The 17688-nt window shown below is 42.2% G+C and overlaps 1 protein-coding gene across 6 annotated transcripts in view; it reads left to right on the top strand.

Annotated features, from left to right (window-relative positions):
* Window positions 1-17688, top strand: part of LOC118310673 (membrane-associated phosphatidylinositol transfer protein 2-like) — a 71680-nt gene extending 53992 nt beyond the window's left edge. For 4 of the 6 annotated variants that reach the window (XM_047334695.1, XM_047334696.1, XM_035633815.1 and 1 more), the window contains 18 exons: window positions 1785-1875; window positions 2304-2457; window positions 2588-2777; window positions 2934-3053; window positions 3571-3782; window positions 4697-4872; window positions 5027-5197; window positions 5332-5472; window positions 6904-7065; window positions 7159-7431; window positions 7904-8052; window positions 8766-8882; window positions 9336-9452; window positions 9563-9711; window positions 10152-10301; window positions 11585-11768; window positions 11855-11983; window positions 12990-17688. In XM_047334695.1, the coding sequence (XP_047190651.1) occupies window positions 1785-1875; window positions 2304-2457; window positions 2588-2777; window positions 2934-3053; window positions 3571-3782; window positions 4697-4872; window positions 5027-5197; window positions 5332-5472; window positions 6904-7065; window positions 7159-7431; window positions 7904-8052; window positions 8766-8882; window positions 9336-9452; window positions 9563-9711; window positions 10152-10301; window positions 11585-11768; window positions 11855-11983; window positions 12990-13355 (3051 nt within the window). In that variant the 3' untranslated portion in view covers window positions 13356-17688. The remainder of the gene's footprint in view (window positions 1-1784; window positions 1876-2303; window positions 2458-2587; window positions 2778-2933; window positions 3054-3570; window positions 3783-4696; window positions 4873-5026; window positions 5198-5331; window positions 5473-6903; window positions 7066-7158; window positions 7432-7903; window positions 8053-8765; window positions 8883-9335; window positions 9453-9562; window positions 9712-10151; window positions 10302-11584; window positions 11769-11854; window positions 11984-12989) is intronic. The other 2 variants (XM_047334697.1, XM_047334698.1) reach the window with 1 other exon arrangement.

Genomic DNA, 17688 nt, shown 5'->3' on the forward strand with positions numbered 1-17688 from the left:
CGTAAGCGAAAACTCCAGAAACAGGCAAAAAAAAAAATCTCTGAATCACTGGGCAGGGGCTTTGCTGGGGGACCCCGGATGACGGCCCAAAGGCAGATTGGAGATAGAGCAAAGGGGTGCAGGGGGATGGCCGGGTGTCCGAGCAGACCGGTGTAGCAGTTCGGGGAGACGACCAGGTGTCCGGGCAGACAGGCATAGCAGTTCAGGTTGGAAGCTGGGGATCAGGCGCAGGGGTCAGACAGTACGTCGACAGAGGATCAGAGGTCAGAGACGAGGAGCTGGGGTCAGCCGACCCCCGACGGGAGACAAGGAGCTGGGGTCGGCTAGACCACCAACAGAGGATGTGTCGGTCGGCCCGGCGACTGGTGATGACGAGCAAAGGTCAGCCAGACCACCGACGGAGGATGTGTCGATCAGCCCACCGACTGGTGATGAAGAGCAGAGGTTGGCAAGACCACTGACGAGGGATGTGTCGGTCGGCCATCCGACTTCAGTCGAGCAGACATGCATAGCAGTTCGGGTGGAAGGCAGGCACACAGGGGTCGCCGCTCAGACAGGCGTAGCCGCTCAGAAGGGTGTAACCGCTCAGACGGACGTAACCGCTCAGACGGACGTAACCGCTCAGACGGACGTAACCGCTTAGACAGACGACCTGGGGGTCGAGCAAGCGGGTGTGGCCGCTCAGCGGGATGACCCGGAGGTCGGACGGACAGATGAAGATGCTCAGATGGGCTATCCGGAGGCCATGCAGGCAGGCGGAGGCGACCTGGGGGTTGACCAAGCGGGGTGTCGCCTGACGAGGAGCAGAGGTCAGCCAGACCACTGACAGAGGATGTGTCGATCAGTCCACCGACTGGTGATGAGGAGCAGAGGTTGGCCAGACCACCGACTAGGGATGTGTCGGTCGGCCCGCCGACTTCAGACAAGGAGTAGAGGTCAGCCACACCACCGACGGAGGATGTGTCGATCGGCCCACCGACTGGTGATGACGAGCAAAGGTCGGCCAGACCACCGACGAGGGATGTGTCAGTCTGTCGGCCTGCTGACTGGAGACGAGGAGCAAGCGTCGGACGACAAAATTCAACGAAAGGTGTCCATGGGTGTAGAAACGGAACGGAAAAGGATACAAACAGGAGCCATAAAAACGTGTAACAAACAGCGCAGGAATCACAGGTTGCAGACAGGTGACAAAGGGAAGCACAGAGACTAAATAGCCACAAGGTGGGCAGATCAAATTGAACACAGGTGACACACTTTAGGAACAGGTGCAGACAATCACAGGGGCAGGAGACTCAGGCAAAGTACAGACAAGTGAACAGACACAAGACAGGGAAACAGGAAGTGCGTAATCACGAGGGGAACATTACTTCAAAATAAAACAGGAACCAAAAACAAGGGATCAAGAAACTAATATAACAGCTACACAAGGAAAAGTACAACAAGGGAATAATAAAATAAACAAACCAGAGTCCACTATGACTAAAGAGTACATTTTTTGATGGTGTCCTTGCGGATCATGACAATATTTAAATTTTGTCCAAAAGATATTCAGTGTAGTAAGTTTTAAAACAGAGAAAAGCTGTAAATCAAATTTCAGAAGCTGAAATTAGGGGATGATTTTGCTTTTATTGATTGTGTAATTGTATTAGCACCAGTACTTTGCCATGAATGATACTCATTTCCTCTTTGCTCCTCCTGTGTTCTCATCTCCTTTATCCCTGTAAACCTGTCCTTTTTTCCCCTGCCATTTCCCGGCTTTTTGTCTCCTGTCGTCTGACTTGCAGGATTGTTCGTCTCAACAGTGTCTCGAGACTTGCAAAAGTCACGTCCTCGTTCTGGTCCTGCACGGGGGAAACATCCTGGACACTGGGTCTGGTACAGCTTCAACCTAATACTGTTCCATTGTTAACAAATAAACATGTTAAAATCAAAGCTAAATCCAAACTCTGTAATAACTGGAAATCCCAAATCTTGAGAATCGAAAAAGAACTAGGGCTGCAACTGTAATTTTCCTTGCTTTCGATTGTGCAAGTAACTTAAAACATTTTTTTTTGAAAACAGTCAAAAATCCTATATGACTTAAAGCAGCAGATCCTGATATTTGAGAGGCTTCAACCAGCAAACGTGGTATATTTCTTTAAAATATGATAAATGATTATCTGATTATTAAAATTGGAAGGATTCATTTTCTGTTGATCAAGTAGTTGATTTAGTATTAACTGTTTAAAAAGTATTCACAACCTTTTTTAATGTGTAAATCTGACGGTTCAAAAATTACAGTATGTGTTCTTGTTTGTCTTCAGGTGAACAGAACAGCAAGCAGGGGGATGTAAACACGCTTAGTGGGGCTTTTGAGAATGTGATGAGGGTCCATTACCCTGCAGCGCTGGGCCGCATCGCCATCCGGATGGTCCCCTGCCCTGCTGTGTGTGTTGACGCATTCTCACTAGTCTCCAAGTGAGTGATAGTGTTGAGTATTCAACAGTGACTAATTAATCTCCCGTTGTGCATAAAAAAACCTGCTGTGCACTCATTAAACACACATGCGCGACGGGCGGATAATGTTGTGTCGCTCTGTGTTCTTCAGCTTGAGCCCCTATAGCTACGACGAGAGCTGCCTGTCCAGCAGTCAGGACCACATCCCACTGGCTGCTCTGCCTCTTTTGGCTACATCTGCACCACAGTATCAAGACGCTGTAGCCACCGTCATCTTACGTGCCAATCAGGTCTATAGCGACTTCATCAAGTCTTCAGAAGGGGCATCTTTTAATGGCCAGGTCAGTGCGATACATGCAGGTGTGGTGAAACTCTTACTCGTGATTCTGCATATTTCTGTCAGATTTACCTCTGTAGTTTGGCCTCAGTGGCTTGGTGGTTGCATGTAAGGTGAAACCGCATGTATTCATGTGTCTGTGCCTTGTTTTCTAATGCAGGTGTGTGTCATTGGGGACTGTGTCGGCAGCATCCTTGGATTTGATGCTCTGTGCAGCAGCTCGGTGACAGTGTCAGAAAGTCAGAGTAGCAGCAGACGGGGCAGCGCCATCAGTGTGCAGGTATCAGTCTGAACACCCAACACGCAACTTTATGAGGCTGAACTCAGGCACAGCGATGCCTCCAGCTGAGCTGGTATTGCTTGTGGAAATGACGAGTGTTTTGGGGGCACTAGGTGGAAAGTCGGTGGATCATCAGAGTAACTGTATCACAACTGATTCTGAGGGGAACATGAATGAGTGTAGCAAACTTCACAGTTGTCCTCACATCTAAGCAAAAAGACAGAAGAATTTATCCTCTGGAAACCTCTGCTACTGCAGATGTTAAGATATTTCCTAAGATAGGTGACATTTTTTACCTGTTGGTAGCTCTAGACAAGTCAGGGGATTACCAAAGTAAGAAGGGTTCACCCTCTGGGGACCATGAATGTATGTACCATATGTCATAGTGATGGACATGCCTTCCAACCATTCATCTTACATTGCTAAAGACATAATCCTTAAAACTGTATAGGGCATAGAACTAAAAGAAAAGGCCTGACAATGTTCTTTCTGTTCTCTTTCCATCTCTGTCTCTCAGGACACAGACCTTCTCTCTCCGGGTATTGTCATAAACAGCGTCTCTCAATGCTCACCATCGCTCGAGGGAAGCCGCCATCTCAGCCGCAGCAACATCGACATCCCTCGCTGCTCAGGGCCCGATGACCCCAAGAAACAACTTCCGCGAAAGCGCAGCGACTCGTCCACATACGAGCTGGACACCATCAAACACCACCAAGCCTTCCTGTCTAGGTGAGACACAAATGTACCGGACTCTCCCACAGATATCAGCTGATGTGTGCAGTATTCATTTTGACATTTGTCCTTTGAAGAACATGTGTGTTAGAATGAGTCAAGTTGTGGTCATTTGATTTTTGTTTCGTTTTGTTAGTCAACAAAATATAAAAGAAACATTTTGGTCCAGTTTAATCAGTGAACTTCCTCACTTTTATTACCATGGTTACATTACCATCATTCTTCACTTTTTGGTAAACTCAATGTCGATGTGGTTTCAGTAAAGTGAACAGTTTGTTCAGATGTGTTCAGAGTTATAATTATGAATAAACACAATCTCTTTTGATTAATAACCAGAATTGGGAGCACTGTAGGGCATGGCAAAAAACAACAACCAATGTGGGCCCTGAGCCAAGGCCCTTAATGTTACTGTACCTGCCTACCTCTGATATGAGTCAAAAATCTATGATTGTGAGTCGATTTGGACAGATCATCAAAATGACTGTAATGTAATTTAATTAAGGCCCATCAATACAGTAGATGTATTGATGGGCAGAAAATTTGATGGCAACTCTCGAATAATATAGTTTGCATTAATGAGTGATGGAAGCTGACATTTAAAAGTGACTCAAAAGATATTTATCCGTGCAAATTAATACTTTTGAATGCAGTCATCGCTAGAGTGGAGTCCAGTCGATACAAGGAAAGTTTGAAGGGTATGGTTAGAGCCACTTTTCCTGAAAATGTCTGCTTGATCTTGTGGCATGGATTGTACCTTATTACATGGTTATTATGGTTCCTGTTGTCAAAAGGTTATATTTTATTTACTCTTATTTTTATTTTTTTCAGTATTAAAAAAGGTTGTTAACAAATATTTTTTTGTCATTAGTATTGACGAACACTGATTGTATGGATTTCTCCTCTCTGAGCAGTCTACACTCCCGTGTGCTACACGCGGAGCCGGGATCACGGCGCTCCAGCAACAGCACAATGTTGGAGGGCGGCTCCTTGGGAAAGTTCGACTTCGAGGTGACCGACTTCTTCCTCTTCGGCTCTCCCCTGGGGTTGGTGCTTGCACTAAGGAAGACTGTGGTGCCCTCGTTAGATGGTGAGCAAAGTTTCCCACCCTTTTTTTGCTCCTCACTTATACCTATAAACTATAAGTTTTAAAGTAAAGGGTGATTTGTACAGACACAACGTTCAAGTTTGATAAAAACTGCCTCACGAGTCTCACTCTCCCTGTGTTTGGTTCTGCTCTCCAGTCTCGTCTCTGCATCCAGCCTGTCAGCAGGTTTACAACCTGTTTCACCCAGCCGACCCCTCTGCCTCGCGCCTCGAGCCTCTCCTGGACAAGAGGTTCTATCTGCTGCCTCCCCTCAGTGTCCCCCGCTATCAGCGCTTTCCACTGGGTGATGGACACTCAGCTCTATTGGGTGAGTCCATGCACCATCACACATGTTATTGCAATGCTGCCATTTCTACACCACATGTGGGTGTCTTCATTGTTTACGAGCTTTCGCTGTATATGTGTTGTTTCTCTCTTCCCTCTCACATCTGTTTTCTTTAGTGGAGACCGTGCAGAGTAACCCACATCTTTTGATGGAGTCTGGTGGTGCGGGACCCCAGCATTGCCAGGACAGCACCGTCATCGAGACCTCCATCCCTGTGCCAGTCCGCAACTGGCAAACCTCACAGCTCCACACAGAGAGTGTGTTTAAATTAGCTTTGTGTTGACATTATAGTCTTGTCAGTCCTTCTTTTTATCTCTTTCATCTCCCTCCTGTTTCCTGGTTTATTACAACCCTATTTACAGTCTTTTGTACATCATAATTTTTGGCCATAATTTCTATCGGGTATTTTTAAGTTGAGAAAAAGTTCAATATCTTAGGAAATATAATTAACACAAAGACTGGAAACTAAAAGCTAGTCTGGCTCCTACAGTAACAAACTCTACAAACACCTCTTAAAGTTGATCCCAAACAAGGTACCAAGCACAGAAAAATTAAGGCAAAACTTTTTGTCGTAAATGGTCATCAGAGTTTATTTATATTTCCAACTGTATCGCTCAACTAACAACAGACTTACTTGACTTTAACTGAACAAACATAATTTTCCTGTTCATTGGGGGGTTATTGCTCACTTTCATTTTTATAAATGTTTTTTTTTTAAGGTGGTTTAGATAATGAGGTTATATATAATGTGTGCTTTGCTCTCAGACTCAGCATTTACCTGTTTCATTTTCCACATTAGGAAAATGGTCTCTTTGTCAGGTACAGAGGAAACATACAGTGTAAGATTACTATTATGGTGCAGGTAGCCTTTAGAATCATCAGCTGGAAAAGTAAATATGTTTCCAAGCTGATCATACACTGTTACCTGTAACCATACGCTGTAACCAACAGAAATGATGCCAAAATCACCACAGTAAGATCCAAATCTTTATGAACTGGAAATTTGCTCAAAGCAGCTACTAGCTAGGGTCACTCAGACGGATGAACCTACTAAGAATTATCACCTAAATCTGCAGCCCCCCCCCAGCTGTACTGAGTTTAAGGGAGTTTCAGCTCATTATTTATCTTTTCTGGTTCACTATAATCGCTTTCACAGCAGGCAGCTGTTTTCAAAAGCACCCACTGTACTTCAACCTGACCTGCAGCAAACAGCAGACAGGATTTACCACTTATTCCTTAACCAAAAAAAAATACTTACACATTCTCAGAACTCTTTAATTTGATTGTTTTGTCCGAGCAAGAGCCCAAAAACCGAGAGATATGATAATGACAAGCAGACAATCATTTCATTTAAAGATTTTTAATCATGAAAAATGACTAAAACAACACTCGGCTTTCTAATTGATTTGTCAAGTCAAGTCAAATTTATTTATATAGCGTGAACAACAGGAGTTGAGCCAAAGTGCTTTTCAATCAAGGCAAAAGTAAGCCACACAAGTAAGGAACAATAATGTCATATATAAAAGATGATGATTTGTCAGCGTTTCCACTGCCCCAAAGTGATTAAAAATATGAGATAATGTCGGTTGAATTCACTCATTAATTTCATTAATACACAACCATTAATTATTAATTCTATAATTGCAGTGGATAATTAGACTCTAACGCGTCTCCTTCTGTCTCTACAGTGGATGCTCTTCACTCACATCATTTTGTTGATGGCCAGTATCCATTGTCCACGTCACCAGGGGTCCCTCACCTACGCTGCAACCGCAGGGCCAGCGAGGCCAGCATAGCCAGCCAGGTGTCAGGCTTAGCCGACACTTACACTGCTTCCAACATTGCCACGAGTAAGTTGACCTATAACCTCCTGAAGTTTTGGTGTACGAGGTGACTATTTGTATGTTGATGTACTCATATCCTCCCTCCAAACATCCCCTCAGCACACAAAGTGAGCCACACTAAAAGGCCCAGTCTGCTGTCCCACCTGGCTCTGCCCTACAATAAATTTGCCTCTCGGAGCTCGTCCCGCCGATTGCGCAACAAAATCCGTCAGGTGTTCCCGAGACCCAATGGTGTGGAGTCTGAGCAGAGCTCGGACCTTAGCTCGGACCTGACCTCTGATATGACCTCTGACTTCATCGATGTCACATCTAACATCACAGACATCAGCTCTGCCCCCCCATCACCCGGGGTGCTAAAGAACATGGAGCAAGGTATCCTGGGAACTGTAGTACAAGGACATGAGGGAAGGATGCTAGACTCCATCCTCATTCCTTGAGTTTCTTCCTTCTTTCTCTGGCATAGTCCTCCTCACTAGTCCTCTTTCCCTCCAAAGATCACATATGAGATCAGTAAAACCTTCTTGTTTGACTTCTCCCTCAGCTCACTCTCATGAGATCCAAGCCTCTCATAGATTCTGACCTGTCGTCCTCTTGCGAGTATCCATTTGAAACCTCTTTACAACTCATGGCTGATTGTTTTTAATTGTAGCTCGGAGTCGAATGCCTCCTAGTGAAACATTTGACACTTTGCTATTCTTCTACTTCCCTTAGTTTATGATCATCTTGAACTGTTCATCTCTTCTTGAGCACTGCAGTGGAAGGAGATGGATCACGATACTGCCTGCACTGATTCCTAAACTCATTGTCTTTTTTCTTCCTTTTCCTCATTCCCTCCCTGCTGCAGTTGCATCTCGGTGGTGGGGCAGCAAGAGGATGGACTATGCCTTGTACTGTCCTGATGCCCTGACAGCCTTTCCTACAGTGGCTCTGCCTCATCTCTTTCATGCCTCCTACTGGGAGTCTACAGATGTTGTCTCCTTTCTACTTAGACAGGTGCGTAGACTATTCTGATCTTAAATTTGGAAATGTTTTGACTTTTACAGCTGTTGCCACATAGGCCTTTAAAGTTGTTATAATAAATATGTTCTAGTAGTCGGCCAATGGCGTGATTCTAACAATGAGAATTTGTGTCTGTGGGACAATTCATCCATCGCGTGGTCCAAAAGAATATAGCTCACAACCACTGGAGGGACGGTCATGACATTGGATAGACAATAATATTCCTCAGATGATTAATCTGATTAATCTAACCTCCTGAAATTACCTTCATGACTTTTTTTCTTGTGAAATACTTGACAACTAAATTGTGTAATTTTGTAGATGGGCATGGTGGCTAGAATTAGCCCCCTGAGAGTTTTGTTTTTGAGAAGGACTTGAATGACCCTTTTTCTGTTGTGCCACCAGCAGGTTGACATGGAGTCTGTTTACATTAATATCCCAGTTTTGATCCTTATCCTAGTTTTTATAAAATCTGGGATATAGTGTTTAGTCTGTGTGCAGTTTTGTCCCGAACATCTCTGCGATTCATCTCAGTAACTATTACATCAACAGTCAGGAGGGGACACCTTTTGTTTATCTGACTTTCTGAAAACTGCTGCATTTGGCTTCACCAGTTATGGAAAACGAGGCCGTTTACTTGTATTTTACTTGTTTTATGACTAGTAACGTGGTACTTAAACGTGATAAGCATCTCATTTTCTTTATAGGTGATGAGGCACGAGAACTCCAGTATTTTGGAGCTGAATGGTAAAGAAGTGTCTGAATTCACTCCATCCAAACCTCGTGAGAAGTGGTTCCGCAAGAGGACTCATGTTAAAATTAGAGTAAGATCTCTGTTTTCTTTTTAAACAAAAAATATAATTTTTTTATTTAATTCTTGTAACCTTTATTCTGTTTTACTCTTTCTCATTTAATTAATGCTCACAGTACTACCAGTGCAAATCAAAGAAAAATAATATTTAAGAAAATATACTTACTTAGTTTTTTCTTTCCTTTTAACTGTTTCTATATGCCGTTGTAACATGAAAATGACCCCTTAGGGATCAATGAAGACTTTTCTGTAATGAGGTATATCAGTCTGTAATGAAGGACTTTTGAGGATGAACATATTAACAATTTGAGCAACATATATGTAGAGATTCTAACATCTGGATCTTGGCAGCTGAAACTAAAAAATATATTCGGTTTAGAAAGATTTAGTGAATAAATGAAACTGAAATGGTTAAAATGGGAAGAACCATTTGTGATTTCCTGTTTTTCCCTTGTCTGTGTGTCAGAATGTGACAGCTAACCATCGTGTAAATGATGCTGTGTTCGCGGAGGACGGAGCCCAGATGGTGATGGGACGTTTCATGTACGGCCCTCTGGACATGGTTACCCTCACTGGAGAGAAGGTGAGAACCAAAAAAAGACCACTTAAGTCATCATGTCTCACCATCGGTGTTTGTAAGGTTAGTCTTTTAGTTCATTCTTTCGGTCATTTTTGTGTTTTTCTTTCTTACAGATTGACATCCACATCATGACCCAGCCTCCCTCCGGAGAGTGGGTGTACTTTGATACAGAGCTCACTAACAGCAGTGGACGTGTCTCTTATGTAATCCCTGAGAGCAAAAGGCTGGGTATTGGTGTGTATCCTGTCAAAATGGTGGTCAGGTATGATAAGTCATTGTTATTTCACTTCATCACACTTCCATAGAAATGTACACTCACCTTTAGCCAATCGTTCTGGTAACAGTTCATGAAGACACAAACACATATATATGTATATATTTTAAGGTCAAAGTCAACACATCTTCTGTTGGCTATTTCCACCACTTTGTCACAAAGCAGACATCATTCCAAGCTGCCTCCACAAGCTCCAACTTCAAAAAGCCTTCACGGCCACCAGATCTCAATCCAATAGAGGATTGCGGAGCGGGAGATTTGCAGAATAAATGTGTGGCCAACAAATACGTTTCTAACTGTAAAGAATTCAGGCTGTCCCGGGCACACTCTCTATTAGAAAGGTGGACCTAATCAAATGAGTGTGTATTTAACTTGAACAACCTTTCTTTTCCATCTTTATCTCTTTCCCTCTGCTGTTTCTCTTCTAGGGGTGACCACACATTTGCAGACAGCTATATAACTATTTTACCACGGGGAACAGAGTTTGTTGTGTTCAGTATTGACGGGTCGTTTGCTGCCAGTGTGTCTATCATGGGCAGTGACCCAAAAGTTCGAGCTGGAGCTGTGGATGTGGTGAGGTAAGGATCATACCCAGAACTCCCTGTGGGTCTATTCTGCAATAATATTTACAGAAGATATGTAGAAGGTCTCTACGTAACTTAGTTATATAGCAAACTGTATAAAAAGATGCTGCTATTTCGAAGCCACTATATGCAGACTTTTCATGTGATTACAGCAATTATCCAACTTTTCTAATGCGTTGTTGGTTGGTTGTTGTTGGGGTCTGTATAAAAATGAGGCAATCCCTCTGAAAGTCTGTGCTGTTGATATGTCCATCCATCCATCATTTACCGCTTTATCCATTTTGGGGTCGTGGGGAGGCTGGAGCCCGTCCTAGCTGACAGGGTGAGAGGCGGGGTACACCCTGGACAGGTCGCCAGCCTATCGCAGGGCCACATACAGAGACGAACAACCATTCACTCTCACATTCACACCTACGGTCAATTTAGAGTCACCAATTTACCTAACCCCAATCTGCATGTCTTTGGACTGTGGGAGGAAGCCGGAGAAAACGGAGATAACCCACGCATACACGACGGAAAGATCCTGATTGGTTTGAACCGTGATTTGAACACAGAACCTTCTTGCTGTGTAGTGCCGTGCTAACCACTACACCACTGTGCAGCCCCCTGTTGATATATGTTGCTGATAAAATGAAAATATCATTAATATTGATATTGATCTTGGAGTTCCTCAAGGAAGCATTCTGGGCCCTTTTCTTTCTTGTATACATCTATCTTCTGGACAATTGTTTCAGTCACTGTAATGTCAGTGACTGTTATGCTGATGATAGATGATTCCCTATGTAGTTCTTAAAATTAAATACTTACAAATCGGGGTTTCTTGTATATAGAGGAGCTAGACTTAATCCCAAAAAATGACCTCTTGGAGTGATTTTAGACTCACACTGCATGAAAATTTTCATTTTTGTGATTAAAATTTTCCCAAATTAGTGAATTAAAAATAAGTCAATTGGTCAGATATTTCAATTCCTTCAATTGCAAAAAAACTGATGTAACCAGGATTTTCAATATTACTTAAAAAGAGAGATCACATTACACCACTTCTAAGACATTGCGCTTGGCTACCTTTACATTTAGAATTTGTCCTAAGACCTTTTTTAAAATAAGCTTACAACTTGTGGCTTTTCATTGTTAATCCAGTCTACTGTATGTGCAATGAATATCTTTGTGTTTCATCTCTGCATGAACAGTGCTCCATAAATTAAGGTATTATTAAGTTACCATTAATGAACCCATTCCTCTCAGCATGCACTCTTAATCATTATAATCATTTGCAGGTACTGGCAGGACTTGGGGTATTTGATAGTGTATGTAACCGGCCGTCCTGACATGCAAAAGCAGCGCGTGGTGGCCTGGCTCTCTCAGCATAACTTTCCTCACGGCATTGTCTCCTTCTGCGATGGGCTGGTTCACGACCCCCTCCGACACAAGGCCAACTTCCTCAAATACCTCATCAACAAGGTAAGACAGGCTGTTGAGTGTCTGAGGCAGTGATATAATTAAATACTTCTCTGGATCTCTAAAAGCTGACCTCCCTCTTTGATCAGGCCCACATGAGGATCTTTGCAGCCTACGGCTCCACCAAGGATATCTCGGTATACACGTCTGTCGGCCTGCCTCCGTTTCATATCTACATTGTGGGAAGACCCACAAAGAAAATGCAGAACCAGTGTCAGGTAAGGAATAAATCCTGTTAAGCCTGAAGGCCCCTCAAAATGTTTCACGAATCATATTCATATACTCACATTTATTGCAGTACAACACAGGGTGAGGGGTAAATTGATGCTCATGAATATGCAATTTAGTTCACCATAATCAGCATTTCTAAAGTTTTAATTATTGATGGATTCAGAAAACATAAAAAAACATCTGTGATTTTTTCGACTCATGCCACAAGTATTATCACCTTGATGCTAGCATGAAAGCTGGGCTTTTTTTTATTACAGAGAACAGGAAAAGACCATGAAATGTTTGAAACCAGTTGACCCAAGAGGTCCTCAAAGTACTCAGATCTTTAACTAATGTACCAATACCAAGGGGTAAAGATGCTCCATTTTTTGTGAAATTCCTGAATTCAAAAGCCAACTTAATTAAAAGTTCAAAAGTATTATCAGCGAAATGCACTTTTAATGACAAATGTCAAAATAAAAGTACTCTTATTGTGCAGTGAAATATCCCCAGTAACTGATATATTGTTATATCTGACAATGTTAGAATGTTAATACTGATTCATCAGTGCTTCAGCAGCATTTTACTGTTTATTTACTTTATACACAGCTAGATAATTCAGTCCAGTGATTCCTAACATAGTGGCTGGGCCCCTCCAAAGGGTCACAAGATAAATTTGAGGGGTCACGCTATGATTAATGGGAGAGGAAACACAAAGTTTTCCTGCACAAATGTATTATTTGTCAGAAGGAAACCATAAAAGAATTTGAAACATACCAAGGGGCTTCAACCATAGTCACAAGCCCAAAAAGTTGGAAACCACTGATTGAATTTACACCCCAACCCAATAGCAATATATTAACCTTTTTGTTGTTGTTGATATTTTAGATTATTATTTATTTTTTATTTTTTGTAGAACATTTTACTCTGAAATGTAGTGGATAAGTAAAAAGGTATAAAGCAGCATCAAATATAGTATAGTAAAAAAGTGTGGTACTCAAATATTTCTTCTAGTTCATTTCAGACGGCTACGCTTCCCACCTCTCCCAGCTAGAGTACAACCAGAGGTCTCGTCCTGCTAAGTCCGCCAGCACCCGCATGGTCCTCCGCAAGGGCAGCTTTGGCCTGGGTGCAGCCGGAGGAGAATTCCTCCGTAAGCGCAACCACATCTTTCGCACTATCTCCTCTCAGCCCGGAGGAGTGGGGTCGGCCTCCCCCAACCAGCCAGGCAGGACTGAGCGTACACAGAGCCAGTGTGAGATGGAGCGCGAAAGAGGGGTAACCACAGCAACCCAGAGAAGTATGAGTATAGCTGCTGGGTGCTGGGGCCGCAGCGGGAGCACCAAGGAGGGCAGTGGAGGGTTACTCAGCCCTAAATGATTCGGATAAGGAGCCGCTGTGTCAAAGGACCTGGCCTGATCCACCATGATCTCTGGAAAGGGACAAGGTTGGATGAAGAAAGCAAGTGGATGGAGAGGTTGTATTTTAGAAATGATAGATAAGTGAAGGATATAGTGTAAAGAACACACTTGATTGGATCAGGACAGGACAGGGAAGGAGAGATAGTGAGGGATCTATTAAGGAGGACTGGACTAATCGGGCCAAGTCGGATCCAGCAAACAAAAGAAAGAATTCTGTAGCATGACTCTTTTACAGTAATACTTTTTATAGGGTACATCAATGACTGTTTTAAAAAAAATGACAAGGAAGAATTAAGAGAAATTTTGTAAGCCTTAAACTAATCTCGTATAACGCGAGCCCCCAACCCTTTCTGAACACACACATGCCCAAGGATTCACACTCATGAGCTCAGGACGAACTGCAGAGCCAGATTCATCTTCAAACAGTCAAGCTCGGGTTTTGGCAACCATTGCAAAGAGCCAATGACTTTCACCTCGGTTTCTGTCCAACTGTCAGCTGAGCGACATGTTTCAAACACTGGCAATAAGTATGTCAAGAGAAGCCTTGCAGTGCAAAGAAAGAAAGAAAAGATACAAGGAAAGAAGAGGGATGGGAAATGAAGATTAGGTCTCCCAAAGTACAAAATATGTACAAAGGGAAATATATACATATATTCCCTTTGGAATTTTGTGGCTTAGGTTTTGTTTGTCCACAATGTGAAATATCTGTCTCTGCCATCTTTGATTTTCAGTGAAACTACTTTCTCCTGAAGAAATAATCTCATTGAAAGCAGGATTATTTTTGGCCACTTGGGGGCAGCAGAAAAGCTGTAAACACAACACTGACATTGAGCTTGACATAAAAAAGAACACCATTAAAATCAACCAGAAATGTTGTTTTTCCAGGATAGCCCTGGAAGTCTGGATAACCACTCACTCGTACTGTCCACAATGTTTGATTGTTTGATATCTAATCTAAATAATCCTATTAGTAAAATAAAATAAAAATACTAATTATGTGGAAAAAATAATAGAAATAGCCTACCTCTTTGTATAACGCAGTACAGTTCAGAAGCACCACAATATGATCACACAGGCAAATCAATAAAACTGAACAAACTGAACATTTTACCTACATGATTTACTTTTGTATTACACAACATTATGCATAACTTCCAAATGAGTGCTCCTCCCCGAAAGTTTTTCTCCCTTTCACCAAAAATGATGAAATTAAAAACATAACAATACAAAGAAAAAACACCACCAAGTCATTTGACCCATTGTTAACACAAACATGTTGATCAATTCAGCTTCAAATGTATTTTTTAGTGAGCAACACAAAGAAAAGTAAATTTGTACTGGGTGAAACGCAGAGACTGGTATCTCAAAACCTTGGCACATAAAATAAAAAGTGCCTGAGATACCACAAAATGTGTTGTTGTTTTATTATAATTTGGGTGAGAGCAGATATATATATACATATATGTATATATATATTCATCTATGTATACATATATATTTGTACACCATGTGTGTGTGCGACTCTGTAGTATTATTCCCTTTCAGCGTTGCCTATGGGCTGTCCAAGGCCTTAATATCCAACGAGACACTTTTACTCCACAAATGGACCAGGACGCAGAAAAACAGGGCATGCAGCATTAAAGCAACAAGTGAAACTCTGTACAGTCCACAGCAACAATCCCTTTATATATCCATCTGCTTGCAATACCTCTGATCTGCCTGCGAATGGAGTTCTGTTTCCCACTTGCTGCTGCTGGTAGACACCCGTGTGGTGATCCCCCGGCTTTTTGCTCTTTTTGCATTGTGAACAGGATGGACCTGGTGTTTCTGCTCAGGTGCCTGTTTTAACTCAGGCTGGACGCTTGGTGTGGGCGGAGGCAGGATTTCCACTCGCATAGACTTGTGAATCATTTCATTATTTTTACCAAACGGATCGAAGAGTGGGCTGCAAGTGATTCAGCTTGATTGTCGAAAATGGCTCAAACGTGATTTTGTTGCTTCTGTCTACTGAGCTGTACGGTGTATTTTCATTCACAGGGGAGAAGAAGAAGCTCAACACATCTCTGATCCAAATCAATAAAACACAAAGTACAAAGTAGTCAGATTTTCCACCCATGCCACCCTTGTTCAATAAAGGATTTGTTGAAAACAATGGTCAGATGAAACAGATTTTGCTTAATGGAATAATTCCTCCTGTTCATACTGTTTCAATGCAACTGATGAAAATCCACAGTCTTTTTTTAGTGCATTGAAAACTTATTTTATGAGCTTCAGATAAACTTTAAGTACATTTTTGCACTGAGAGAGGATTGTGTTTGTCCCACATCTCTTCAGTCCACACAGGAAACGCTTGAGGAATCGATCACCTCCAAGCAGGATTGATTAAAGCTAGTAAAGTCTGTTTCAGCGTTCAGACCAATGACTGTAAATAAAGAAGGAGGTCACGTTCACAATAACCCTGATATGGGAGCAGCCATCTTGTGCTGGTGACATCATTTGGAGCCAGAGTCTACGGATTGGAGCCGTGGTATCGAGGTCCTACCAAATTCATCTCCCCTACCAATCACAAGTCAGTCTCAGCAAGTAACAAGTTAAAGCCCAACTTATTAGAAACATGAACACGAACATACATCAGTGTGATAAGAACTACTAAAAGGATAAACATGGAGGTGACAGGGTTTATGACCCAAACTGCAGCCACCAGGGGTGATCAACGTGTTGGTAGGGAGCTGTCATCTCATCCATCTTTATATACAGTCATTGGTTCAAACAACCACTTGACTAGTGTTTAGGACAGGCAGAAAAATGGTGATGCTATCTTTTAAACCCATTAAAGCTAATGTGAGCGGTTTCCCACTTTCCTTTAAGTCTATTCTGTTGTTTAATGGCCAGATTCCACACTGCACAAGAGTGTGTCTGTTTCCACGTTCTGTCTTCAACCCAACACAAAAGCTAATACTGTCGTGAATCTACTGTGTAACCTCATTGTTGGTTTTTTTTGCACTAGTTTACAGTGGAAATGTATTGTAGTTACCATCTCGTGTTGCTATATTTGAACACATCTGTGACTCTTTTAAAAATTTATTTCAGGGTAAACTGCACGTGCAGGTCAGCACACAACTGTATGTTTTGTCAGGATATGACAACGATGCAAGGAAATGTGCCAAATGGTGAACAGCCTCATTTTTAGATATATGGGGTTTTCAAGTTTTGACTCTGAGACAACCTGAAATTAGTAGGAACTAGGTCTATCACTATCACTGCCTCAAGTCCGTTTGAAAACCCCTTGATGTCGACTGTATCGAAGCTCTCATTTACAGCCAGAGGGGGAGATTGTATATGTACTGAGAGCATCTGGATTTGGTGTTTTTTGGTGACCACATCTTTTTAATTTGATTCTGTCCATGTCTGAGAAAGAAAACTATCTTTAACAGATAAATTAGTCTGTCTTTTAAGCCTTTAACAGAGGGCAGAGGCCAATTGAGTCTCTGTAAGCCTGGATAATAAGCTGTTGTGCTGTGGGTTAGATGGTCAGTTTTTAGACACCAACACATTGTTCCCCTTTGGCCATTTGGCTGCTGAGTTAAATGTTTCCCCAATTGGATCCCGAGTCTGTTCCGGGACCATGTACGTGTCCGTGTACATAGTGTAAAGATGTATATGTAGGACCTATATGGTTGAGAGTTATTTATTTACCTAAAGATCATGATGTTGATTATGGAAAATTTCAGTGAAATGTATTTAAAAATATGTAGCATTTTTTTTTGTCACTTTGGCATTAAGGCTATGGACCAACACGGGAAGGTTTTTGCTTTTACCAGTGCAATATTATTGTTCCAGTCACAACCACCCAAATCACACACTCACCCACACCCGAAAAGGTTTTCGAGTTACAGCTGACTTCTGCTGTCTCTGTACAACATCTGCTGAGGGTTTTATAGGACTTACTGTACCAATTTTCAAACTGGAGTATTTTACAGAACCTTTCAGATATAACTGGGGGCTGGTTTTCTAGTCAGTGGTGGGTGCATGGAAAAAGATAAAATCCCATAATTAAAGCATCTCTATTTAACAAGATGTTGCATGTCGTCCAGTCAGATTGGAACTACGTAACTGCCATGCTTAAAAATAATAAACCAGTTATGCTGTCCTCTACTTCCTCACTGTTTAATGAAATATATGTGTATATTGTTATGATATATATATATCAAAACATCTTGCTGGTCATATTTGAGATTATTGCAATTATTGCCACCTTTGTGTGAAAATAAAAACAGGCCTCTGCAGCTCTG

This window comes from Scophthalmus maximus, chromosome 1, assembly GCF_022379125.1.
Source record: "Scophthalmus maximus strain ysfricsl-2021 chromosome 1, ASM2237912v1, whole genome shotgun sequence".
Taxonomy (NCBI): Eukaryota; Metazoa; Chordata; class Actinopteri; order Pleuronectiformes; family Scophthalmidae; genus Scophthalmus; species Scophthalmus maximus.